The sequence below is a fragment of the Rana temporaria genome, chromosome 1 (genome assembly GCF_905171775.1).
Source record: "Rana temporaria chromosome 1, aRanTem1.1, whole genome shotgun sequence".
NCBI classification, from domain to species: domain Eukaryota; kingdom Metazoa; phylum Chordata; class Amphibia; order Anura; family Ranidae; genus Rana; species Rana temporaria.
Genome location: NC_053489.1, coordinates 257304670 through 257331709, shown reverse-complemented (window position 1 = coordinate 257331709; position 27040 = coordinate 257304670). Strand labels below are relative to the sequence as shown.

The 27040-nt window shown below is 45.5% G+C and overlaps 1 protein-coding gene across 5 annotated transcripts in view; it reads right to left on the bottom strand.

Moving 5' to 3' along the window:
- RNF31 (ring finger protein 31) overlaps positions 1-11962 on the bottom strand; it is a 72194-nt gene extending 60232 nt beyond the window's left edge. For 2 of the 5 annotated variants that reach the window (XM_040354642.1, XM_040354632.1), the window contains exons 1-3: positions 11642-11818; positions 4124-4308; positions 3818-3961 (exon numbers count right to left, since the gene is read on the bottom strand). In XM_040354642.1, the coding sequence (XP_040210576.1) occupies positions 3818-3961; positions 4124-4308; positions 11642-11708 (396 nt within the window). In that variant the 5' untranslated portion in view covers positions 11709-11818. Of the gene's footprint in view, positions 1-3817; positions 3962-4123; positions 4309-11641; positions 11819-11855; positions 11885-11906 lie in introns of those variants that run through there. The other 3 variants (XM_040354636.1, XM_040354638.1, XM_040354630.1) reach the window with 3 other exon arrangements.
- Between the last annotated feature and the right edge of the window lie 15078 nt (positions 11963-27040).

Genomic DNA, 27040 nt, shown 5'->3' with positions numbered 1-27040 from the left:
ACGATAAAGGACACGAAAGAAAAGACATAGACAAAAAATAACTGTAGGAGAAAGTTGGTACATACTGAAGGTTTCTTTAAATATGTCCAATAGAAAGCGTTTGCACATACCTTCAGATAAGGAATGCATTAGAGCAGTGGTTCTCAACCTTCCTAGTGCCGTGACCCCTTGATAACATTTCCCAAGTTGTGGGGACCCCTAACCAAAAAAATATCATTTTTGTAGCGTGGGTTGTCAGCCCCCAAGGCACGACAAGTAATTTGTGCCCCTAACCCATGGACATTTAGCTCTCCCTGAGTCCCTTTCACTTGTACAGTATTAAAACCCCTTATGGTACATTTTTGGATGTACCACTCTTTCTTTGTTCTCACTTCTTTCCCTTATCTCTCTCTATCCTAATTTGTTCCCCCCCCCCCCCCATCACTCCAGGGACAGCCCTGCTGGGCGGCCACCAAAAAGGCCGGGAGAGCAGTGCGGGCTTCAGGAACAGTCCAGGATTTGGGGACCCCGACCCCCAGGTTGAGAACCACTGCATTAGAGGTTTTAAATCCTGGGATGGCCTAACAATAAAATTCCCACACCCCACAAACCTAAGCAATTAAGAAAACATATTGATGGGTCTACTGATTTAGGTTTATTAACCACTTAAGGACCGGACCAATACGCAGCTAAATGACCCAAGGGGTTTTTACAATTCGGCACTGCGTCGCTTTAACAGACAATTGCGCGGTCGTGCAACGTGGCTCCTAAACAAAATTGGCGTCCTTTTTTCCCCCACAAATAGAGCTTTCTTTTGGTGGTATTTGATCACCTCTGCGGTTTTTATTTTTTGCGCTATAAACAAAAATAGAGCGACAATTTTGAAGAAAATGCAATATTTTTTACTTTTTGCTATAATAAATATCCCCCAAAAACACAGATCTAAAAAAAATTTTTTTCCTCAGTTTAGGCCGATACGTATTCGTATACCTATTTTTGGTAAAAAAAAACAAAAAAAAAAAAAACGCAATAAGCGTTTATCGATTGGTTTGCGCAAAATGTATAGCGTTTACAAAATAGGGGATAGTTTTATTGCATTTTTATTAATTGTTTTTTTTTTACTACCAATGGCGGCGATCAGCGATTTTTTTCGTGACTGCGACATTATAGTGGACACTTCGGACAATTTTGACACATTTTTGGGACCACTGTCATTTTCACCGCAAAAAATGCATTTAAATTGCATTGTTTATTGTGAAAATGACAGTTGCAGTTTGGGAGTTAACCACAGGGGGCGCTGTAGGAGTTAGTGTTCACTTTGTGTGTGTTTACAACTTTAGGGAGGTGTGGCTGTAGGACTGACGTCATCGATCGAGTCTCCCTTATATAAGGGATCACTCGATCGATACGCCGCCACAGTGAAGCACGGGGAAGCCGTGTTTACATACAGCTCTCCCCGTTCTTCAGCTCCGGGGAGCGATCGCGACAGAGCGGCTATAAACAATTAGCCGCGCCGTCGTCCCGGATCGCTCCCCGAGGGAACCCGACTGCCACAAGTACCGGGGGGGTCCCGATCGGACCCCCGACCCACGTCTAGGCAGGCACGTACATGTGCCTGTCCGTGCCATTCTGCCAACGTAAATGTACATGAGGCGGTCGGGAAGTGGTTAAACTTGAATATGTCTAATGTTTTGCACACTTGACTTGTCAACAAAAAAAAACAATGCCTCCTACACAAGGTAAACTTAAAGTGGTTGTAAAGGTTCGTTTTTTTTTTTTAAATAACAAACATATCATACTCACCTCCACTGTGCAGTTTGTTTTGTGGTCTGGGGACCCACGGCGGCTACTCCCCGCAATAACTAACCCCCTCTGGGAAGCTCTCTCCCGAAGGGGTTACCTTGTGGGCGCGCTCCCGTGTTATACACTCAGCATCCATAGGCGCTGAGTGTATGACTCGGCCCCACCCAGCAGCCGCATCATTGGATTTGATTGACAGCAGCGGGAGCCAATGGCTGCGCTGCTAACAATCTTTCCATTTAATGCAGAGACTCCGTAGAGAAGAGGATGCCAGGGACGCCTAGAGCAGGTGAACTGGCTCAGGCAAGTAAAAACAGGGGGGGCTGGGGGGCCCATGGATTGCCAGGTGTTTTATCACCTTAATGTATAGGCTGCATTAAAGCGGTAGTTCACCCTCCTTCAACCCATTATTCCATTACTTTCGGCATCGTAGCGCGAGCTACGGTATGCCGGTCTTAAATTTTTAATCCCCGTACTCACTGTGCTATTGTTGATTGAAGAATCCGACTCCCGCGGGGAATGGGCGTGCCTATGGAGAGGGAGGATGATTGACGGCCGGCTCTGGCACGTCACGCTCCCCGAAGACAGCCGGAGTAGGTCTCGGCTATTCACAGCGCCTGCGCACAGGCTATGCGCAGGCGCCGTGAATAGCCAAGCCTATTTCGGCTATTTCCGGAGAAGCGTGACGTGCCAGGGCCGGCCGTCAATCACCTTCTCTCACCATAGGAACGCCCATTCCCCGGATTCTTCAATCAACGATAGCACGGTGAGTACGGGCATAAAAAATGTAAGACCGGCATACCGTAGCTCGCGCTACGATGCCGAATTTAATTGTCTAATAAAAAAAAACTTTTTTTTTTTTTTTAACAGGGCGAACCCCCGCTTTAAGGTGAAAGAACACAAACCTTTACAACCCCTTTAACGACCCAGAATCCCTTGCCACCTTCCAGCTTTGTCAGAGCTGAAACATGAATGTTAATTACACCCACTTCTAAAAAGTATAAACTTTGATTCTAGTGAAGTTGTCCTTTAAATTACACGTTTAATTAAAAATTATTTGCTACTTTTCTTAAAAACAGGAGAGCAGACAATATACAGTTCAGGACCTTACACCTTTTCATACTACGTGCTCGAGTTCACCTCCCACACTCTGTAAGAGCCGGTTTACACTTCAAAAAACACTGCCTTTGTGATCAGCCGTGGGTGCCATGGCACCCCAAAGGCAAATCATAAAAGCAGTGTGTTTGCAGACACCAAATCACATAGTGCCACAGTACACAGTTTTGTTTTTAAAGCAGTGCATGCACTACTTTCTCCAAGTTCCGTTGCGATTTTGACGCCTTTTTTCCCCCCAAATGACATAATTTTAGTATAATAAAAAGGCATTTAAAAAAAAAAGTAACTTGCCACTTCCTGTATGCCCGCTCTGCGCTGACCACGAAGCTGAGCCATGGTCAGAGTGCCTTCCTCCCTCATACGCTGCCCTTCTTGCCTTTCATATTCCTCTCTCTGTCTGTCTCTGGCCCAGCGTCGCCCCCCGCCCCCCTGCTAGTCTTGTATGACAAAAACCTAAAATTGTCACTGCCAGCCCCTTTGTTAGAGGCTGGCATAGCACACCGTGTAAGTTGTTTTGAAAAACGAGTGTTCTAAATACCGAATTTTAGATGTCTTCAGGCCGGTCACGTAACTCGCGGCCGCTTTACAGCTCTGATGGATTGATTTCTGCGGAGGAGACGAGCAGCCATGTGATCTCCCTGGCTAACGTCAGAGAGAGATCACGACCCCTCCCGCGGAAGACATCCAACGGAGCTGTAAAGCGGCCACAAATTCGGTATTTAGAACGCTCATTTTTTTAAAACAAAACAACTTACACAGTGTGCTATGCCAGGCACTAATAGAGGGGCTGGCATAATCTTAAATAAATGCATTAACAAACATAAGTAATGACAAAAAAGGTACAGCTCAAACAAACAGGCCCAAAGTATACTTTCCAAAAGGGTATAAAATTACTAAAAGTATTTAACACATTAAATATCACCTCAACAGCATCCACTGTTGTCTTGAATACAGGATTATTAAACTTGACACTTCTCCAGAATTTGGGTCGATTTGGTGAAAGAAGGTTTTTCCCATATTTCTCTAGTATATTGAGAGCTGTGATTACAGACCGCAGAGCTGGTCCCTGAGTTCATATAGAGGGAAAAAAGACACAGCAATTGTTAGAATAAGTGAATCTTCATGGATGCAACTTACAGTAAAAATGTGGAGGAAGCATCTTCATGGGTTCAAGCTTTCTTGGTATACATTATATTATAAGGACAAAAGGGATATAATTAACATTTACCTGTGCTCCTCCTGAAAGAAGACTCGGTAAATCCAGCCTACGATATCGCTCTCTGAAAGGGACTTCGAACATCTTGTCAAGCAGATCCGTTGTTACAGCCTCTGGCTCGTTAATTAAAGCAAGTTCCAGAACATCTCTGAGCTGCTCATTCGCCATGGCCTTGCCAATATAGCCAGCATAAAGACCTAAGAAATAGAATTACAAGGACTAGTTTCATTAAAACTGTAGCTTACCCAAACATTTTTAAACATTCCAAGCCCACCCTGATCTAATGGAGCAGTCTTTACAGGCCATTCAGAGAGTTCATTTGGGGTGGAAGAAGAGCGACTATTAGTTTTCATTGTTTACATCAGCACCCCATAAATGGTGGACTGAATTTGCATGAGTGTGAACTGTGTAATTTGGCTTCTATCCAAAGATATAATAGGGATTGGATTTGTTGTACATCACTGTACACTGATTTTGTTCTTGCTCAAATAGTTTTACCGCATATTAATGCCTATGCTCTCCACTTCCACAAAGAGCATTTACCTCCTCTGATGTCTCCAAAATCCTATCCCCCCCCCCCCCCCCCCCCCCCCCCAACAACCCCTTTGTGAAACCTTATGTTACTGCAACCATCAAAACCTTGTCTCACAAGACCTGGTTGAACCCGCTGGATACCCTCTTGAAATATCCTAAATCGACGAGCAGTTATAGACTTTTTTTTGTCAATCAAAAAGTTTTATTAAAGCTTATTACAAAACATATAATAAGGCAAATGTAGTACTGGAACAGTTATAGACTTACTTCATGGAACTCTTGGATTATTCACAGACTGAGAATGAACTCAATAAGTACACTTGCTACTTCTCCGATATTTCTACAGAATTCCTTTTAAACTTCCAGTTTTCCCTGGAGGTCAATTAAGGCCACAATGGTGCTTCGATTTTACCATTACTCTTATATATCCCCATTTACAGTGTTTCAGGCAATGCTGGGACTTGAATGATGCAGATATTGCTTTAGTTTCCAGTAATGTACCTATCTACTGTATAATCTTTACACTTCTGTATGCAATATGTAAAAATAAATAAAAATAAGCGTAGAGTTCTGCAGAAATGCTTCTTTGCAGTTGTGTTTTTTTTGTGTAAAAAAACATAGCAAAATATGTATATAAATAACATGCATTACCATGCACACAAACATCTCTTTACACCTTTGTATATTACAGAGAGAGGAAAATTATAGAAATATATCCCTTGAACAGGGCTAGATTTATTAAAAAAAAAAAAGAGTCGGACAGTTTCAATACTAAATGTAAATATACAGTATTAACATGCAGGAATTGCTGATAAAACTATATAAAAAACAACCTGCATGCAACTTGTATCAAACATTTCAGTATTACAGCACATCTTTTTTGCAAGTAAAAAAATGTAATTGTAATATTTTTTTACATTGTAGCCGTGATCAGTAGATAATGTAGACACTCAGTAAACTGTCTGCCCATACCTCCGATACAGGCAAGCAGTTACTGAATGGCTGGAAAAATCAATGGACTACATACAGGGTTTGACAAATTTGCTTGGAATCTAGGAGCCAGCTAAAAAAGTTAGGAGCCAGAAAACGCACCCCGTCCCGACGATCTTGCGCGCAGAAGCGAACACATACGTGAGCCGCGCCTGCATATGTAAACGGTGTTCAAACCACACATGTGAGGTATTACCGCGATTGGTAGAGCGCGAGCAATAATTCTAGCCCTAGACCTTCTCTGTAACGCAAAACATGCAACCTGTAGATTTTTTTAAACGTCGCCTATGAAGATTTTAAAGGGAAAAAGTTTGTCGGCATTCCACGAGCGGACGCAATTTTAAAGCGTGACATGTTGGGTATGAATTTACTCGGCGTAACATTATCTTTCATAAAATTATAAAAAAAAAATGGGGATAACTTTACTGTTGTCTTATTTTTTAATTAAAAAAAGTGTAATTTTTTCCCAAAAAAGTGCGCTTGTAAGACCGCTGCGCAAATACGGCGTGACAGAAAGTATTGCAACGATCGCCATTTTATTCTCTAGGGTGTTAGGATAAAAAATATATATAATGTTTGGGGGTTCTAATTAGAGGGAAGAAGATGGCAGTGAAAATAGTGAAAAATTACATTAGAATTGCTGTTTAACTTGTAATGCTTAACTTGTAATACCAACGGCCACCACCAGATGGCGCCAGCTCACACAAGGAAGAGCTGGGGACTTCACAAAAAACCTTCCAAGCCAAGTCGCCAGGATGCTATTTCTAGTCCTGGCGACCGGGATTTGTCGAGCCCTGGACTACAAGAATGCTCACCAGAGCCCTCACAGTTCATTAAGAACTACAAGCCTTTGGCCGCAGGGCCCAATGGTACTTGTAGTCCAATTCAGCCTTTTTCAACCAGGGTGCACAGGCAAAATGCCTAAAAACTGTTCAAAAATTGTATACAAGCCGGCGTGTGGATGAAGGCTGCCTTTTTAGTCACACCAAATCACAGGTTTTTTATTATGCACTATTACAACCTCCTAATAACCAATAGCATCATCAGTTGACGAAAAGGATGTCAGTCACCTGCATAGCACCCTTGTTTGACCCTCCCCCTGCCCCTCTCCATCAGAATTGGTGCAACATTAGCTGAGTGATGGAGAAAAAGTGAGGAAGAAGAGAAACATAGGGATACTAGTCAGTAGCAGTTTGCAAAATGTATTTGCTTTGAAAGAATAAATCACCTCTAATGTTGGGTGTCCTACTTGGACTTGTGGATGTTGTTGCATTATATAAAACGATTATAATAGGTTTTACATTTTAGAATGGGCGCCTGAAGACTGTCCATACTTTTTAAAGGGTACCTAGAGATTGTCCATATTTTTTAAAGGGTGCCTTGATGAAAAAAAGGTTGAGAAACACTGGTCTAATTTATTCACAAGAAAACTCTTAATGAATGATGTGGCCATGTGGGCAGAGCCATGCACTGTTTTCAAATTGTGACAGTGGGTGCAAGGGGGGGGGGGGGGGGGGGGAGATAGCTCCCGGCCTGCTGTCACAAAGCAAGGAGTGCTGGCAGCGGGAGGTGGGTCACTAAGAGCAACATGCTCCCAAAAGGTGAACTTGGCCTTTAATTTTCTGTTTAACCACTTCCATACCAGGCACTTACGCAGCTTCCCGCCCAAGCCAATTTTCAGCTTTCAGCACTGTCGCACTTTGAATGGCAATTGCGCGGTCATGCTACACTGTACCCAAACAAAATTGGTGTCCTTTTTCCCCCACAAATAGAGCTTTCTTTTGGTGGTATTTGATCACCTCTGCGGTTTTTATTTGTCACTGTCAGACGCGAGTGGAGGAAGAGCCATCAACAGCTCTTCCTGTTTACATCGTGATCGTGATCAGCCGTGATTGGACACGGCTGATCACGTGGTAAAGAGTCTCCGCCGGAGGCTCTTTACCGAGATCGGAGATGCAGGGTGTCAGACTGACACCCCGCATCACCGATCGCCGCGATGCGCGCCCCCACGGGCGCGCGCGGCATGAAATCCTGCAGGACTTTCTGGAACGTCCTGTCAGGATTTCATAACCACTTCCCGGACGTAAATCGGCTATAGGCCGGGCGGGAAGTGGTTAAGCGGAGGACGCCATCTCCGCTGCACTGAAAACCCCAGCAGTGTTGTCAGCCCTGCCCTGTAGTCAAGAAAAGAATATCCTTGTAAGGTCGATAACCGCTTTGGATTTCTGAAAGCTTTAAACAGGGATTTTCCTGTAAGTTAGAACATTACAATTATAAAACTTGGGGAAATGTGTATATACTGCAGACATTTTTTATATTTTTTTTACCAGACATACATACACTTCATCATAAATCTGTAGTAAGATTTCGTGGGTAGAGTTCAGCTTTAAAGCAGAGTTCCAGTCATATTTTTGTTTATTAAAATTCAGTAGCTACAAAAAGTGTAGTTGCTGACTTTTAATAAACAGCCACAGTCCACAGAAAAGTTCCCGCGTCCTACTTCGGCAACGCCGACATCTCTACTTTGGGCACCTGGCTGTGACAGCTTGTGGCTTCACAGCCGGGTGCCCACTACGTATGTGCAAGCGGTTCTGCGCTCCGTCACTGGTCCCGAAGTCTTTTAGGGCCTGTGATATGTCCCAGAACACTTCAGGAGGGAGAGCTCCTTCTTCCGATCGCCTAGGCGGCCGGAATGGAAGTGGGAGCAGGTGCCTGTTAAATTCGGGAACCTGCTCCCCCCTCCTCCTCCCCAAAAGCTCTGCTTCACAAACAGGAGCTGGGAGGAGGCCTTAAAGAGGAAGTTCCACTTTTGGGTGGAACTCTGCTTTAACCACTTGGAGCCCCGGCCATAGACAAAAGATGGCCACAAAGTGGCTCTCAGATGCTCTATTGACGTTCTCGGCTCCTCCGGCCACTGGGGGCCGCACGAGCGCCGCGGCGTCACTGAGGTGCCGATGCGCCTGCCTGGCGGCCGCGATGTCCGCCAGGTTACCCGCGATCGGCCGTTACACAGACAAGGACGTGGATCTGTGTGTGTAAACACATAGATCCACGTCCTGTCAGGGAGAGGAGACCGATGCTGTGTCCTTTGTACATAGGGACACAGATCGGTCATCTCCCCCAGTCAGTCCCCTTCCCCCACAGTTAGAATCACTAGCAGGGAACACATTTAACCCCTTCCTTGCCCCGTTAACCCCTTCCCTGCCAGTCACATTTATACAGTAACCAGTGCATAATTATAGCACTGATCGCTGTATAAATGTGAATGGTCCCAAAAATGTGTCAAAAGTGTCCAATATAATGTCGCAGTCCCAATAAAAAAATAAATCATAATTCTGTCCCCAATTTTGTAGGCGATATAACTTTTGCGCAAACCAATCAGTATACGCTTATTGCGATTTTTTTTTTTTTACCAAAGATATGCAGAAGAATATGTATCGGCCTAAACTGAGAAATTTTTTTTTTTTATTGGGATATTTATTATAGCAAAATAAAAAATATATTGTGTTTTTTTTTTAAATTTACGTTTTTTTTTTGTTTATAACGCAAAAAATAAAAACCGCAGAGGTGATCAAATACCACCAAAAGAAAGCTCTATTTGTGGGGGAAAAAATATGGATATCAGTTTTGTTTGAGAGCCACGTCGCACGACCGCGCAATTGTCAGTTAAAGCGGCACAGTGCCGAAAGCGGAAATTTCTCCTGGGCAGGAAGGGGGTATATGTGCCCAGTAAGCAAGTGGTTAAGGTCAATGACATGTACTGACAGAGCTAACTGAAGTTCCCCATCATTACTGTGCTATAGGGTCACGTGATTTGTATTTACACCCTTGGTCATTGCTATAGAGCAGCTGTCACTAAATGGCGGCCCGCGGTCCGAGTCCGGCCCGAGTGCCGCTTCTGCCCGGACCGCCAGTATAATTCTAAAATGACAGCAAGCGTTGGTTTGCTGGGACCGCTGGGGTTTCCCCAGCAACCAGTGACGCTGCCTGCATGCGTGCGCGCGCCTGCCCCCTGCTCCTCGCTGTAGGTCCGGAGTTCACAGAAGACTCACGGACAGCGATTAGGGGTGTGACGTCACGCGCGCCCCGCCCCCTGCTTTTTCCGGTTCCCGGGTCCACTTCTGGCTCTCCTTGCAAATAGGGGCGTGATGTCACGTGCGCTCCGCCCCCTGCTGCTCGCGGTTTCGGAATCCTGGCTCCTTATCTCGCAGCTTCCACCCCCTTCGGTATTTCAGTGCCCTCCTGCATTCAAGGTATGTGGGCCATTAGTGATAACTCAAGGGCATATTTCTATTGTGCACACTGCTGGGCATATGTTGTGAATGTTAAGGGGCACTCTGATGGAAAATGTTATTTTAAGGGGCACACTTATGGGCACATTTAATTGTAAGGGGCACACTGATGAGTATATTTTTAATGTGCACAGTGATGGGCATATTTTGTTAAGGGGCACAATGATGGACACATTTTCTTGTGCCCATCAGAGTGCCCCTTAACATAAAATGTGCCCATCAGCGTGCACTAAAAAAATATACCCATCCGCGTGCACCTTAAAATTAAATGTGCCCATCAGAGTGCCCCTTAAAATAAAAGGTGCCCATCAGCGTGACCCTTATTTTATGTTAAGGGGCACGCTGATGGGCATATTTTATGTTAAGGGGCACTCTGATGGGCAAATTTTATGTTAAGGGGCACGCTGTTGGACATATTTTATGTTAAGGAGCCCTCTGATGGGCAAATTTTATGTTAAGGGCCACATTTTGTTGTGCCCATCAGAGTGCCCCTTAATATAAAATGTACCCATCAGAGTGTCCCTTAACATTAAATGTGCCCATCAACGTGACCCTTATTTTATGTTAAGGGACACGCTGATGGGCATATTTTATGTTAAGGAGGACTCTGATGGGGACATCTGATGTAAGGAGGCACTCTGACGGGAATGCCTGATGTAAAGGGGCGCTGTGATGGGGACACCTGATGTAAAGGGGCGCTGCTGTGATGGGGACACCGGATGTAAAGGGGCACTCTGATGGGGACACTGGATGTAAAGGGGCGCTCTGATGGGGGCACCTGATGTAAAGGGGGCGCTGCTGTGATGGGGGCACCTGATGTAAAGGGGGCGCTGCTGTGATGGGGACACCTGATATAACGGTGCGCTGTGATGGGGACACCTGATGTAAAGGGGCGCTGTGATGGGGACACCTGATGTAAAGGGGCGCTGTGATGGGGACACCTGATGTAAAGGGGCGCTGTGATGGGGACACCTGATGTAAAGGGGCGCTGTGATGGGGACACCTGATGTAAATGGGCGCTGCTGTGATGGGGACACCTGATGTAAAGAAGCTCTGTGAAGGGAACGCCTGATGTAAATGGGCGCTGCTGTGATGGGGACACCTGTGACTACAATCTTTCTGAGTCATAGCACAGACTTGAGATTCGGACCTCGGCCCAAAGAAAATTTTGGCGACCGGACCTCCTTGAATTTTAATTCAGTACCCCTGCTATAGAGCATTGTTTATCAACCAGGGTTCCATGGAACGTTAGGGTTCCTGCAGAGGTTCCTTGAGCAGTTTCTGCCTCTCAGTAAAGTTCCCGCCATCATTGATCTTTGTAGCTATATGTAAGGGGGTAACTCTTCTCAGTGACCACAAGTGTAAGAAGCATTCTTCCCACTGACCTACACATTATTGTACCATAAGTTATAGATACAGTAATTAGCAGGGGCTCCCCGAGCCTGGAAAGATATTTTAAGGGGGTCCTGTGTGTTGAGAAAGGCTGCTATAGTGCTGAGGGTACCACCAGTATGTACATAAACGCATACTATATCCATGTCACACCAATCAGGGTGATCACTAGTCCTGCTGGTATTTTTCCTACAATTCTTTTCTGTTATATTGCTAGTCAGGCTGTAAAAATCTTTCTATATCCCAGAGAGAGTGTGGAAAGAAATTGAGTGATTGGATAATAGAGTAATAGAACACTTCTAGTATATGTATGTCTTCACACCAGGAAGGAGGAACACAGAGATGGCTGGATCCTCCAATGGGGACAGCCAAGGAACAGGGGTTCCCATGTCCTCATTCCCTCCACACGCTGGAACCTGTGGTCCTACAAAGTGTTGCCATTCACACAGCACAACCCCGCTTCATTTTCTGTTAGCAGCTTCCCCTAGTTCTGTACACGCACAGTCTTCAATATATATCCCCACACAGCCACCTACCTCCTGTCAGTGTGTATTATGCCCCTCTTACCAAGCTACGGCCGCACTTACCTGCTCGCTCTTTTCTTTTCTCTTACTTCCTCTTTCCAAGAAGTGACAGCAAGCAAGTCATACGCGCCGGCTGAGAAACTGCGACACCCAGTGGCCGGAGGGATCAGTACACCTATCCCATGACTGCATCACCCCTCCCATGACAGCTTGGATCATAAACAACCAACTCTAAATGACAGTGTGTGGGCTTATTGGGCCGCTATGATGTTAGACTACATGTAGCTGTTTTCAGAGTAAACACGGCAAGAAAAAAATATATACAGTATATGATGTTTGTTAAAAATGTTAAAATGTTAAATTATTTAAAGCGGGAGTTTTTTAAGATTATATTGATGCTCATTTTTTCAAGGGGATTTGGGTAGTTTTTTTTTAAATCGAAGCCGTACTTACCGTTTTAGAGATCGATCTTCTCCGCCGCTTCCGGGTATGGTCTTTGGGACTGGGCGTTTCTAATTGATTGACAGGCTTCCGACGGTCGCATACATCGCGTCACGAGAAGCCGAACGTCGGTGCGGCTCTATACGGCGCCTGCGCACCGACGTTCAGCTACTTTCGGAAAATCGTGACGCGATGTATGCGACCGTCGGAAGCCTGTCAATCAAATAGGAACGCCCAGTCCCGCAGCCCATACCCGGACGTGGCGGTAGGGTTGCCACCTCATCCCTTTAAAACCGAACACATATGAATTACACAGGTTCTGAGGCTGATTTAATGCAGGTAAGGCACCAAATGAGTCTAATTACCACCCTAATTAGCCACAGAACCTGTGTAATTAATATGTGTTCGGTTTTAAAGGGATGAGGTGGCAACCCTACGCGGCGGAGAAGATGTATCTCTAAAACGGTAAGTACTGCTTCGATTTTTAAAAAAAATACCCGATTCCCCTTCACAAAACGAGCATGAATCTAATGTTAAAAATTAACTTTTCAGGTGAACTCCCGCTATAATATGGATCAGAGTTGTCAACTTTCAGTAAATTTACAAACAGTTTGTAAAATGCGTAATTTTTGCATCTGTCCATAAATGTCCATTATGGACGTGTAGTCTGTATGTCCGAAATAAACATTTATGGACAGATGCAAAAATTACGGATTTTACAAACTGTTTGTAAATTTACTGACGGTTGGCAACCCTGATATGGATGCAGGAGAATTGCAGGTTCCTGGAACCAAATCCACTGTATATTTCCACAGTATATTTAGGGTGTACTTACACTAGGCACTAAGGATGAACTCCAGCGTGTTCGCATAGTACACGTGCAGAGCCCGCCAGGAAGTCTTCACGGCGCTGCGCTAATCACAGCCAGAGAGACATTTCCCGATCTCTGCAGCCGAGCATCGGGACAATGTCTCTCTGGCTGTGATTAGCGCAGCGCCGTGCACACTTTCTGGTGGGCTCTGCACGTGTACTATGCGAACATACTGGAGCTCATCCTTACTAGGCACTGTTGCTTTGTAATGTGCCCAAGTAGTAGTACTGCATGCACATTGTGAATGCTTGCATAGCTCCCATCCCTGATTTAGAGGGACTGTCCCTGATTTGAAGCAATGTCCCTCTGTCCCCCGCATTTGTCCCTCATTGTTGTCTGAACTATATGGTTGTATATAAAATTCACTTTTTATCTTTCAAAAAGTGTTTCCCAGTACTAAACCTTTCATCCAATTTCTAAATTGCTGCATTTTTATTTAAAAGCCAAAATAAAAGAATAGTAGTGGTAAAAAAAAGCCCTTGTGCATTTAATTAACCTTTTTTTTTGGTTAATTCTCCTTTAAGGCGGTGTGGCAGGAGGCGTGTCTTATGCCTACATACTTTTGCTAGTAGGTGTCCCTCATTCTTATCTCAAAATGTTGGGAGGTATCAGTATTTTTACTGGCAGCCATTAACCACTTACTTACTGGGCACATATACCCCCCTCCTGCCTGGGCGAAATTTCAGCTTCCGGCACTGCGTCGCTTTAACTGACAATTCGTGCGACGTGGTTCCCAAACAAAATTGACGTCCTTTTTTCCCTACAAATAGAGTTTTCTTTTGGTGGCATTTGATCACCTCTGCGGTTTTTATTTTTTGCGCTATAAACAAAAAAAAGCGACAATTTTGAAAAAAAAAATCAATATTTTTTACTTGTTGCTATAATAAATATCCCAATTTAAAAAAAAAAAAACATTTTTCTCAGTTTAGGCATAAATATGCACTAAGTACTGTATAAATTTGACTGGCAGGGAAGGGGTTATCACTAGGGGGCGAGGAAGGGGTTAAATGTGTAGTCTAGTGAATGTTCTAACTGTAGGGGGAGGGGACTGACTGGGGGAGGTGACCGATCTGTGTCTCTATGAACAAGGGACACAGCATCGGTCTCCTCTCTCCCTGACAGGATGTGGATCTGTGTGTTTACACACACAGATCCACGTCCTTGTCTGTGTAACCGCCAATCGCGGGTACACGGCGGACATCGCGGCCGCCAGGCATGCGCATTGGCATCTCAGTGATGCGGCGGGCACGCGCGCCCCCCAGTGGCTGGAGGCCGTATATAGACGGCCTCCCGGCAATTGGGATCCACAATGCGACCGTACAAAGTCGCACGGCCAGCAGGAAGTGGTTAAAAACAGGCCAGTAAAAGGTTGACAGTAAAAAATATGGCTGTGATGCTCGGCTTGGCCCGGAGCCAGCTGAAACCATCCAAGTGCCTGCTACAGTGTGATTGGGTGGCTCTGACTCCTCCTCCTCCGGGCTGCTGCAACATGGAGGTGCTCCGACTCCAGCTCTGCCTCTTGTGGATGCTGCCGCTCCAGTGGCCGACTACTCTGCCAGGCCGAACCCGTTACCTTCATCTGTGGCCGACACTATGGCTCCTCTGGCCCTGCTTTCCATTCTTTAGGGTACTGCTTTTCTATCTGCAATACTAAATGATAAACTCAAGCTGTTCCAGAAAACCTGGACCCCTTGGGATTCAATATCTGTCGGGAGACACCCAGACTCACTTGGTTTAGATCTGTGGTCTGGGTTTTAGGTGTTTTGCACATCCTTCCTTCTCCTTTTTCCTTTCTTTTCTTTTTAGTTATTTTCTGTCTGACTCCCCCCCCCCCTTTTTTTCTGGGAATCTGGGTCCCCATACTGATTGTGTGGGATGTCGATTTTTTGGGTTGCAAAGTCATCGCCTCCAATCGGGAGCCACGTATTATGCCTACTGTGGAGTGTGTATTTGGCCAATGGGATGTCTCCTGTTGAGGCTTATGCCGCGTACACACGGCCCTTTTTACGGCATGAAAAAAAATGAAATTTTTAAAAAACGTCATTTAAAATGATGGTGTGTGGGCTTCACATCGTTTTTCGGCTTCTGAAAAACAAAAAAAAAAGATTCGAACATGCTGCATTTTTTAATGTCGTTTTTTAAAATGTCGTTTTTTCGGGTTGTAAAAAATGATCGTGTGTGGGCTAAAACGACGTTTTAAACCTGCGCATGCCCAGAAGCGAGTTATGAGACGTAAGGTAAAACTACCATTCATAATGGAGTAAGCACATTGATCACGCTGTAACAGACAAAAAAGCGCGAATCGTCTTTTACTAACAAGGAATCAGCTAAAAGCAGCCCAAGGCGAATAGAACTTCCCCTTTAGAGTGCCGTCGTACGTGTTGTACGTCACCGCGCTTTGTTCATCATTTTTTTTAAACGATGGTGTGTGGGCAACGTCGTTTTTAATGATGAAGTTGGAAAAACTTCGTTTTTTGGACATGCTGAAAAAAAAATTCATGCCGAAAAACGACCGTGTGTACGCGGCATGAGTTGTGGAGGTCACCTTGTGCCTTGGTGGTTTATTGGTACGATAAAGTGGTTAACTTGACCTTGGCTCATTTAGGTTGCCAAGTACCATGGTGGTAAGATTCGGTTATCCGTATGTAGGAGGCTAGGCTCACTGCAACCATGGACTTCTTCGGTAGGTCCTTATTTCCTTACCATTTGTGATGTTAGTTGTCTTTATTTTGTCTTTATTTTGTAAGGTTATGGAGATGTATGGTTTGGAATTCCCCCAATGTTATCTTATAATGTGATTTATACCTTTCTCTTGTAAAATGCTTTTCAACAAAAACTATTGAATACGAACAACATCGCTTTCCTGAAACTCCAGTATACGACTCAGAGAGCCACAATCCCATTAAGAGATTCTCCACCTCAACCCTGTGTGCTAAGTGGTGACTGCTCCGCCAGACCAGTCAGAGGGGTATTCGATGTCTCACCAGTGCAGGAGGTTCTTGTTGAATGGTACTTGCCTCCTCTCTTGCTTGAGGCTCTGGCCCTTACAGACGCAGGAAGCCCCAGTACAGCATCTACGGACAGCCCAGCAGCCCCTGTGAGCTCAACAAAGGGTTCAGGTGTGTCTGAGGAATCAGTTGTGGGCACGGGTGAAGGGCGTATAGAGGGCCCTTTTGACCCTCATCTACCTGTGGTACTGAAGTTACAATCAAAAGATGATTACTTGTGTAGCGCCTGTGTACTTTATGGTACCGGTGCTAGTTAAATTTAAGGGTAGATCAGAGTGTAGTTAGACTATGATCCAGATTGTTAAGTGCAAAACAGGGTCTCTGTCTCAGCTTGGCTGTTCTGTAGGCTTATTCTGCTGTACTGGGGTGTTCTTCCAGCCCCGGTGCTGCAGGTGGCAGCGGTGGAGTCGAGGTTTGGGTGCTCTTACCCAGCAGCCAATCAGGAGGGTTTGACCTCGCTGTGCATGCTGGGGAATTTATGAGGCAGAGGCCATTAGTTCTGGGCCTTCTTCGTCCAGTGTGGCACCCACCTTTAGGGTGACCACATCACGGCGCCCCCGGCGTTATGGCCTACCTGGCCGGGGGGGGGGGGGGGGGGCCACGCGGTGTTCCTGTTTCCGGGGCCATGTTGGCCCGGAGCATCTGAACAGCAACGGGGACCCAGTGAGTGACTGGGTTCGCACCTTTGAGGATCCCAAGCTGTACTGCTGTTCGGTGGGGAGTCAGTCTGAGGAGTGCCATTGAGAGGCTGGTAGTCCAAAAGGGCCTGGACAAACCAACGGGGATTGGGGTAGCCGGACACTGAGGGATTGATCACCTATCAGTCGGTACCTGGGCGACAAGTTGAAGGAGATCCAGGCGTAACTCATCCAAGAATTCAATGCAGAGAGGGCCTGTGGCAGAGGTATCTTTCTGAGGCTCACTGAGGAGGGTCTGTGGCAGAGACTTTTCCCCAAGTTCAAGTTCACCAAGGAGAGTCTGTGGCAGAGACTTTATCCTACAAATTGTCCGAGTGATACTTCGGCTGCCAGGTCAGTGAGAGAGGCCTGTCCGGGTACACTAAACCTACTCCGACAGCAGGACTGTTTCCCTATCATTACGCCTGAATCTGCTATTCTTCCTTCTTCTTCAACTTTACTTTCCTCACCACAAGTTTACTGTTTTTTACCCGGCTGGGTAATAAAGAGCACAGCAAAGAGCACCTGTCGTGGACATTCTTTTACATCTACTATATGCAATACGCATCATTCACCCCTAGGAATTCGGAGGAGCCATGAGGTAATGTGCCGCCCAAAAATCCAGCAGCTCCTCCAGGGGTAATGCTACACTTGCAATGTGACTCCATAGAGGACATTGTTGTTCACCACCCTTGCAGTCTAACCACTGGCAGCTCCCAGCTAAGTACTCTGACTCTGTTGTTTAAACTTTTTCCTGTTGTGCCTTAACTATGTTCAATGCAGTTCTCTTGTTCTTTACTGTGTTGCAATGCCAAGGACATCATCTGACAAAAGAGGAAAGCGGTGTAGGCAGGTGCAGTCTACTTTCTCCAATGCAGGTGGTACTCAACCACAGTGGCATTGCTGATGGAGAGAACGTGAAGAGGAACATGGTTCCTCTATCGTTTCCTGGGTCACTGGGAAAGCTATCCGAGTGCATACTGCTGCTCCATGTGACTCTGGTGGCCATCTTGGGTCAGGCAGAGTCTATTTAGGATCCTGGTTCCCGGGCTTGGCATGCATTTCATCTGTGGGTAGTGAAGGGAGAGGTCAACCATCTGTCAGGGGCAGTATTAGTGGTAGGGAGAGATTCCAGTTGGGAAGAGCAGGGACACACTATCGTTCCTGGAAACCTCCCTGTTTGGGCACAGACCGGCCAGGCTGAATTCCATCCCTCGAGACAGGTGCTGTCCGGGCTTCTAAAATCCAGCTGCTACACTATTCACTGCAACATACTGTGAGTGCACCTGGTGGGGTTGACTTCCTGTTGGATAGTTGCGCTGGTTTGAACTACATTTGCAATACAGTTCTGTTCCTGGACTCTGGGTGTTTACTGCCGCTGCACCACACTGCACCTCCATACATATTCTTATAGAATTAGACGAGTGTAGTTGAATACCTGCCAGCTGGAGGAGAGCTGGGGTCCCATCCCTGCTGCTGTGTTGTGAGCCGTGCCACAGATTGGACTGTGTGTCCTTGTTCCAGCCTGCTTGTCTCCCCTTTCCCCAACGCTGAACTGCGGACCGTGCAGCTAAGTGAGGAACCCCCCCTCCCCTCACCTGAAGATTCTGCAGCCGCTCAGCACACTGGGATTTGTAGTTCTTGAGGGGCGTGGAGGTCTGAGCAGAGCAGTAGTGTGTACCATAGTGTGTAGACCTGTTGCTGTGTGTGCCTACCCATACCTCCCAACTTTTTGAAGTGGGAACAAGGGATACCTATTGTCAAAATTATGTTGGCATAGGACACACCCCATGCCACACTCCCTTATAGGAGAATTATACAATAAAATTATCAGTTAACCACTTAAGGACCCATTTACGCCGATATACGTCAGCAGAATGGCACGGCTGGGCACAATCACGTACCTGTACGTGTCTCTTTAAGCCCAGCCCCGCCCCCCTACAGTTAGAAACACATATTAGGTCACACTTAACCCCTACAGTGCCCCCTAGTGGTTAACTCCTAAACTGCAATTGTCATTTTCACAGTAAACAGTGCATTTTTATAGCACTTTTTGCTGTGAAAATGACAATGGTCCCAAAAATGTGTCAAAATTGTCCGATGTGTCCACCATAATGTCGCAGTCACGAAAAAAAAAAAAACGCTGATCGCCACCATTAGTAGTAAAAAAAAAACTATTAATAAAAATGCAATAAAGCTATCCCCTATTTTGTAAACGCTATGGGCCAGATTCTGAAAGGATTTACGACAGCGCAGCGCCATGTACGCCGTCGTAAGTCCAAATCTGACCCGTCGCATCTATGCGCCTGATTCTTAGAATCAGTAACGCATAGATATCCATTAGATCCGTCGGATCTTAACTGCATTTTTTTTTGACCGCTAGGTGGCGCTTCCGTCAAATTCTGCGTTGAGTATGCAAATTTGCTAGATACGCGAATTCCCGAACGTACGCGCGGCAGACGCAGTAAAGTTACGACGTTTACGTTAGGCTTTTCCCGGCGTATAGTTGCCCCTGCTATATGAGGCATAAGTGCGGCGTAACAATGTTAAGTATGGCCGTCGTTCCCGCGTCGAAATTTGATAAAGTTACGTCGTTTGTGTAAGTCGTCCGTGAATGGGGCTGGACGTCATTTACGTTCACGTCGAAACCAATGACGTCCTTGCGGCGTACTTTGGAGCAATGCACACTGGGAAATTCCACGGACGGCGCATGCGCCGTTCCGCAAAAACGTCAATCACGTCGGGTCACAGTAGTTTTACATAAAAAACGCCCCCCTGATCCAAATTTGAATTAGGCGGGCTTACGCCGGCCGATTTACGCTACGCCACCGCAACTTACGGAGCAAGTGCTTTGAGAATACAGCACTTGCCTGTGTAAGTTGCGGAGGCGTAACGTAAATCAGATACGTTACGCCCGCACAATTTTACGCGGCTGTACGTGAATCCGGCCCTATAAATTTTGCGCAAACCAATCGATAAACGCTTATTGCGATTTCTTTTACCAAAAATAGGTGGAAGAATACTTATCGGCCTATTTTTGGGGGATATTTATTATAGCAAAAAGTAAAAAATATTGAATTTTTTTCAAAATTGTCGCTCTATTTTTGTTTATAGCGCAAAAAATAAAAACCGCAGAGGTGATCAAATGCCACCAAAAGAAATCTCTATTTGTGGGAAAAAAAGGACGTCAATTTTGTTTGGGAGCCACGTCGCACGACCGCGCAATTGTCAGTTAAAGCGACGCAGTGTCGAATCACAAAAAGGGGCAAGGTCCTTAACCTGCATAATGGTCCTGGTCTTAAGTGGTTATACTCACAAGTGTTTTTTTTTTTTACCACTAATATACCTTTATACTGTAAATGTACAAATGCAGCAATTTAGAAAATGGATGAAAGGTTTAGCACTGGGAAACACTTTTTGAAAGATAAAAAGTACATTTTATGTACAACTATATAGATCAAAATGAGGGACAAATGAGGAGAAAAGAGGGACAGAGGGGCTTTGTTCCAAATCAGGGACAGTCCCTCAAAATCAGGAATGGTTGAGAGCTATGCCTGCACCAGGAGAGAACCTTGTGAGGACCAGAGTGCTAAGGACTAGGCCATGCTGCTGGGGACTGGAGAGGTGCAGATCTGCTGCCTCTGTGCAGGGCTAGATTAACATAGGGGCTATTGGAACTGCAGCTTCAGGCCCCTTCCTCAAGATAGGCCCATTTGCCTTAGTGTGCACCTTGGGGTGCACACTAGGGCCGAAACAACTAACCGATTAATCGACAACTAATCGATTATGAAATTAATCGATTACAATTTTAATAAATTGATTAATCGGCCAGTAACATAATGGGGTTAAAAAAACTAAAATTAGCCCTTTATAGTACAAAAAAGCAAATCGCTACTGCAAATATTACTTTCACTGTCTCACAGTAAAAAAATGAACCCCATACAGTAGCGATTATTTGCTCTTTTTGTTTTTTTAACCCCATTATGTTACTAAACATCTCAGGTCTGGGATCACACCTCTGTGTTTTTTGGTGCTTTTTGCAGAAACACACTACAGTCATTTACATGTTTTCCTATGGACACGTTCACATCCATATAGTATGTAAAGGGTTAGGAATGATGGCGCTGCCTAAGCGTATTGCTACACTTTAAAGTCCCGGTGTGGGTCTACCTGGACCAAAGTCGTAAATGTATACTCCACTTATTGACTGAACCAACTAAGGTCTTATATTGGTAGAGGTCCCACAGGGTCAGAAGACTGAGGGGACATGAGCTACGTGACCTACAGCTACACCAAGAGCACTGGGAAAAGGGAATGAACCATACAAATGTGCTCCGATGATGTGCTGGTGGTCAGTGAGATGTATGGGCTAATATACCTCTGTAATGTGGACACTAGCACAGTTTTTGGGCATCAGTGATTAAACATACACAGATTACAGTAGGTACGCCCTATGTATCTTCATCAAGCATTATATATGCAAATGGTCGCTGTAAATAGCTGAGTGAGATAACCACAATAAACCAATAATTGGAAACAATTGCATAAACAATACATGCACAGATAAGGGATAATCAGCCAACAACACCAGTCCACCCTGTGGTATACACAGGACAATGTAAAATGGAAATATAAACAGCTGGCTAATAGCCTGTATAAGCCAGTAGTGTACAATGTCTATAAATATCCGAAAGGAGATAATATTGGGATATGGAAATCTTGTTGGAGTCCAGTGTAGAGGTCTGGATGGTGAAAAGAGGGGGGTGCTCCTATACCACACTCCGACGTGCTCCCGGTGCTCCCCTCCAGGTTCCCCACTCACCAGAAAGAGGTCCCCTCTTGGGGTAACAGGCACGTAATTTAGGCGTTCCTCTGCTCCAACTTTTCTCCTTCCTATAGCTTTCAGATATCCAGAGTCTCCGCTCCTATGCTGTGTTGATTCCTCAAAGGAGACAAGACCAGGGGCTCCAATAGTGTAATAACGTATGGCCAAAAAAGTGCTTATCCAAAGTTCAAAAAATGTATTTATTTAAAATAAACAATAAAACATAACCTGCTATAAATCTGGCTACTGCAATAGGTGTAATAAGACCAGAATCCACACGTGGCTCTGGCGCCAAAGTGTGCAGAGCAGACACTCAGAATATGTGCAGGTAACAAGTTTAAAATGTATAAAAAAGAAAAACAAAATTAAAAAACAAAGACCAAAAAAAGGCGAAGTCGTTGTCTGCAGTCTAACAGCTCAAAGGGCTGCTAGTAGCCGGCGTTGGGTACCGTCACCTGGCTATTAAGCACGACAGCGTGTGCTGTCTGGGTGTTTGGCTTGCGTTCCAGCCGAACCACCCGACGTAACCCGGAAGTGACGTAGCACGTGACGTAGCCTGACGTACGTTTCGAATTGTGATTCGTCCTCGGAGGCTTGTCAGTGTCACGTCATCTCATCTAATTTATGGGAGTCGCCGGACCTCTATACTCCTCCCATCCCCAGCAGCTAGACCAGTAATGTTATCCTAAGGGACTACACTAACATGGATGCAATGCTGGATACAGCCACAGGCTGTTGGGTCTGCGGTGCGGCGTGTCCCATAAACATATCTTGCTGAAATGTATTTACAAACATAACGTGATGACATTGTTATCTAGAAGCCAAATAACACAGCAAGTGTCATGCAGTTAGGATAACCTTATGCCTAACCCATAAAATCATGAGTGGGGGTTATGTTTGTATTAGAATAGTTGGTAGTGGGGGGTCATGAAAATAATAATAGTGTGGAACGAGAGAAACGGGAGTTCATGCAACAGAGACTTATAGGCATCGTTCTGCTTGATCCTAAAATTATGATTATGGGTTGCCAAGTATAAAATGTGCAAAGAAATTTCCCAACGAAGTGTGAGAAGGTAAGAAGGTTGTGTATGACTGTTGTCATAAGACTCACAGGATACGAGTGTATTCAAGGTGATCGTTCCTAGTAGCAAAGTGACTAATGGACTTATGTCCAAGTGTGAAAGAGAGATTGTGAAATAAGTGTAATTGTACATAGAAATTACACATAAAATTATTATGTGAAAGGTCCTAGTAATAAAAACCAGAAGTGAAAGGCTGTGGGGTTGAGTATAAATATACTTAATGCATATGGCCAGATGGGGCCATGTATTACCTCCATATGGCCACTTCTCAAATAAGTGTAGTGATTACCGACTTAAAAGGTGCATGTCAGCCATACACTCTAGTGTACAACCCTGAAAAGTGATAGTGAAGTAAGTAAGCAATACGTGATATGTCTGTGCTTGGCCTAGTGTCCCATACAGTGGGACACTACGTTCACATCCATGATTTTTTTTCAGCTGCTGCGTATTTGGAAAGGACAAGGACTTTTTAACGCAAAACGGTGCTATTTTTTTTTTTTTTTGTTCAATATACTTCAATGGAGAAGCTGCAGAAAAGCATGTAATATGTTTTTGCGGCAATTTGTGTTTTGTAATCTGCCCAACAAATTGGCCCAAAAAAATTTAAAAATGCAATTTTTTTTTTAAGGCTATTATCCGATTAATCAAAACAATAATCGGCCAACTAATCGATTATGAAAATAATCGTTAGTTGCAGCCCTAGTGCACACCCTAATGCAATCAAGGGCGGATCCAGAGTCTAGTCTCGGGAGGGGCACTGCCAGAAAATAAGGTGTTGCTTACAGAACTCAATTAGGTGTCCGATGTGTCCGCTGCAATGTTGCAGTACCGCTAAAAAATCAATGATCGCCGCCATTACTAGTAAAAAATATTTAAATATAAATGCCATAAATCTATCCCATAGTTTGTAGACGATTGTCAGGGACTGCAGACATGATACAAGAGATGGTCAGAGACTGCAGACATGGTACAAGAGATGGTCAGAGACTGCAGACATGGTACAAGAGATGGTCAGAGACTGCAGACGTGGTACAGGAGATGGTCAGAGACTGCAGACATGGTACAAGAGATGGTCAGAGACTGCAGACGTGGTACAGGAGATGGTCAGAGACTGCAGACGTGGTACAAGGGATGGTCAGAGACTGCAGACGTGGTACAAGAGATGGTCAGAGACTGCAGACGTGGTACAAGGGATGGTCAGAGACTGCAGACGTGGTACAAGAGATGGTCAGAGACTGCAGGCATGGTACAAGGGATGGTCAGAGACTGCAGCCATGGTATAAGAGATGGTCAGAGACTGCAGACGTGGTACAAGGGATGGTCAGAGACTGCAGACGTGGTACAAGAGATGGTCAGAGACTGCAGGCATGGTACAAGGGATGGTCAGAGACTGCAGACATGGTATAAGAGATGGTCAGAGACTGCAGGCATGGTACAAGAGATGGTCAGAGACTGCAGACATGGTACAGGAGATGGTCAGAGACTGCAGACGTGGTACAAGGGATGGTCAGAGACTGCAGACATGGTACAAGGGATGGTCAAAGACTGCAGACGTGGTACAAGAAATGGTCAGAGACTGCAGACGTGGTACAGGAGATGGTCAGAGACTGCAGACGTGGTACAGGAGATGGTCAGAGACTGTAGACGTGGTACAAGGGATGGTCAGAGACTGCAGATGTGGTACAAGAGATGGTCAGAGACTGCAGACATGGTACAAGGGATGGTCAGAGACTGCAGAAGTGGTATAAGAGATGGTCAGAGACTGCAGACGTGGTACAGGAGATGGTCAGAGACTGCAGACGTGGTACAAGGGATAGTCAGAGACTGCAGACGTGGTACAAGGGATGGTCAGAGACTGCAGACGTGGTACAAGGGATGGTCAGAGACTGCAGACGTGGTATAAGAGATGGTCAGAGACTGCAGGCATGGTACAAGGGATGGTCAGAGACTGCAGACGTGGTATAAAAGATGGTCAGAGACTGCAGGCATGGTACAAGGGATGGTCAGAGACTGCAGACGTGGTATAAGAGATGGTCAGAGACTGCAGGCATGGTACAAGGGATGGTCAGAGACTGCAGACGTGGTATAAGAGATGGTCAGAGACTGCAGGCATGGTACAAGGGATGGTCAGAGACTGAACACATGGTACAAGAGATCAATGCAGCCTCATCAGTGCCCACCATTGCAGCCTCACTGTGCATATGAATGCAGCCCCACCTTTGTGTATAAATTCAGTCCCACTTTTGTATATTAATGCAGTCCCACTTTTGTATATCAATGCAGTCCCACTTTTGTATATCAATGCAGTCCCACTTTTGTATATCAATGCAGTCCCACTTTTGTATATCAATGCAGACCCACTTTTGTATATCAATGCAGACCCACTTTTGTATATCAATGCAGACCCACTTTTGTATATCAATGCAGCCCCACTTTTGTATATCAATGCAGCCCCACTTGTGTCTATGAATGCAGTCCCACTTGTGTCTATGAATGCAGTCCCACTTGTGTCTATGAATGCAGTCCCACTTTTGTATATACATGCAGTCCCACTTTTGTATATACATGCAGTCCCACTTCTGTATATGAATGCAGCCCCACTTTTGTCTATTAATGCAGCCACACTGTGCATGGCACTCACCATGGCATTGCCTCGATCACACACAGCAGGTATCTCCTCTCCCGACGTGTGTCATGGAACAAACAGGAGCTGTAGTTCTGTGTTCGGCTCTAGCAAAGTCCCACCCTAGACGGGCTTGTGTGATAGACAAAACACTGATTCAATCAGTGTTCCATCTCCATCTACTATCACACGAGCAGGTCTAGCACAGGCAGCACAGCCGAACACAGATCCAGCTCTCACACACAGCCAGAGATGCCCGGTGTCATACACGCAGGAGAGAGGGGAGTGCTGCAGTCAGCTACAGCTCAAAGCAGCCTACCAGCCCTGGTGATGAGAGAGGGAGAGAGAGTTAGAGACTCGGCAGCGGGAGCTGCAGGCACCGCAAAGCAGTTTAAAAGCCAATGTGACATGATTGCTTCGGGGGGAGCAATTGCCATGTTGCCCCCCCCCCCCCCTGGATCCGCCGTTGCCACAAAGCAGTTTAAAACAAAATAGTAAAAAAAAAAAAAAAAAATGGATCCGCCATTGAATGCAATATGCTGCACACACAGGGCTGCTGTTAGAAATCACGGGGCCCAGTACAGCCTACCTGGCAGGGCCCCTCCCAAAATATTAAGACCATATTTTAAAAAAAATACACTAAAATCATTATTAGTGGAAACAAAACATAACAGAGAAACTGTGTGAATTAGCCCTTTTTTACATAAGAAAAATTAAATTATATTCACAGTGACAAGGTGGCACATGGGGGGGGGGGGTCAGAAGCAGGCAGAAAAGGGAGGGGAACCAGTGTCGGGGAAGCAATTACAGGAATGATGCCCTGTGTCTGTGTCTCTCCCTGCAACAGCTTATAGCCGGCAGGAGGGGGAGAAACTAGCTTTCAGCTGCTGCAGAGAGCTGCACAGGGCATCCTTCTGTAATTGCCCCTCCGCCAAAGCACACTAATTCCCCCTGCTGTTTGGGCCCCCCCTGTGTGCCCGGGCCCCCTACAGGAGGACTGGTGGTCCCCCCCTATCAACGGCCCTGTGCACACACCTATGGTGCTGGCACAGAGGTTGGTACACGGGTACAGGGCTCGAAAAGATTAAGAAAAGGAGCCTCTCTGGGCTATTGCGCATGCTCTAAAAACACTTCCTCCTTGCGATACACTCTCCGTCGGGCATTGCGTGTCAGGCCGCACTCCAACACAGACTGCCTGTCCTCCCACCCTGGCCCCTGGGTCTTATGGTCACTCTGACGGAGTCTGAACGCTGTTACAGTGACAGCTTCCCGAAATATCCCACGGCACACCGGCAAAACTGCCCCGGCACACAGTTTGAGATGTCCCAGCTCTTTGTGACTCAGAACTGATGTTGACCCTTCACGTTACACTAGGGTTGCCACTTTTTCTTCAAGCCAAACCCAACACATTAGAGGCGGACAGATTTTTTTTTTTTTATACACTAAAATATAGTGTATAAATATATTGTATATACACTATAGCAGTGGTCATCAACCCTGTCCTCCGGGCCCATTAACAGGCCAGGTTTGCAAGATAACTGAAATACATCACAGGTGATATCACTTTCTGCTCAGTGATTGCAGTATTGTAGTCTGCATCTCCCCAAGGTAATACATAAAACCTGGCCTGTTAGTGAGCCCTGAGGACAGAGTTGATAACCACTGCAATA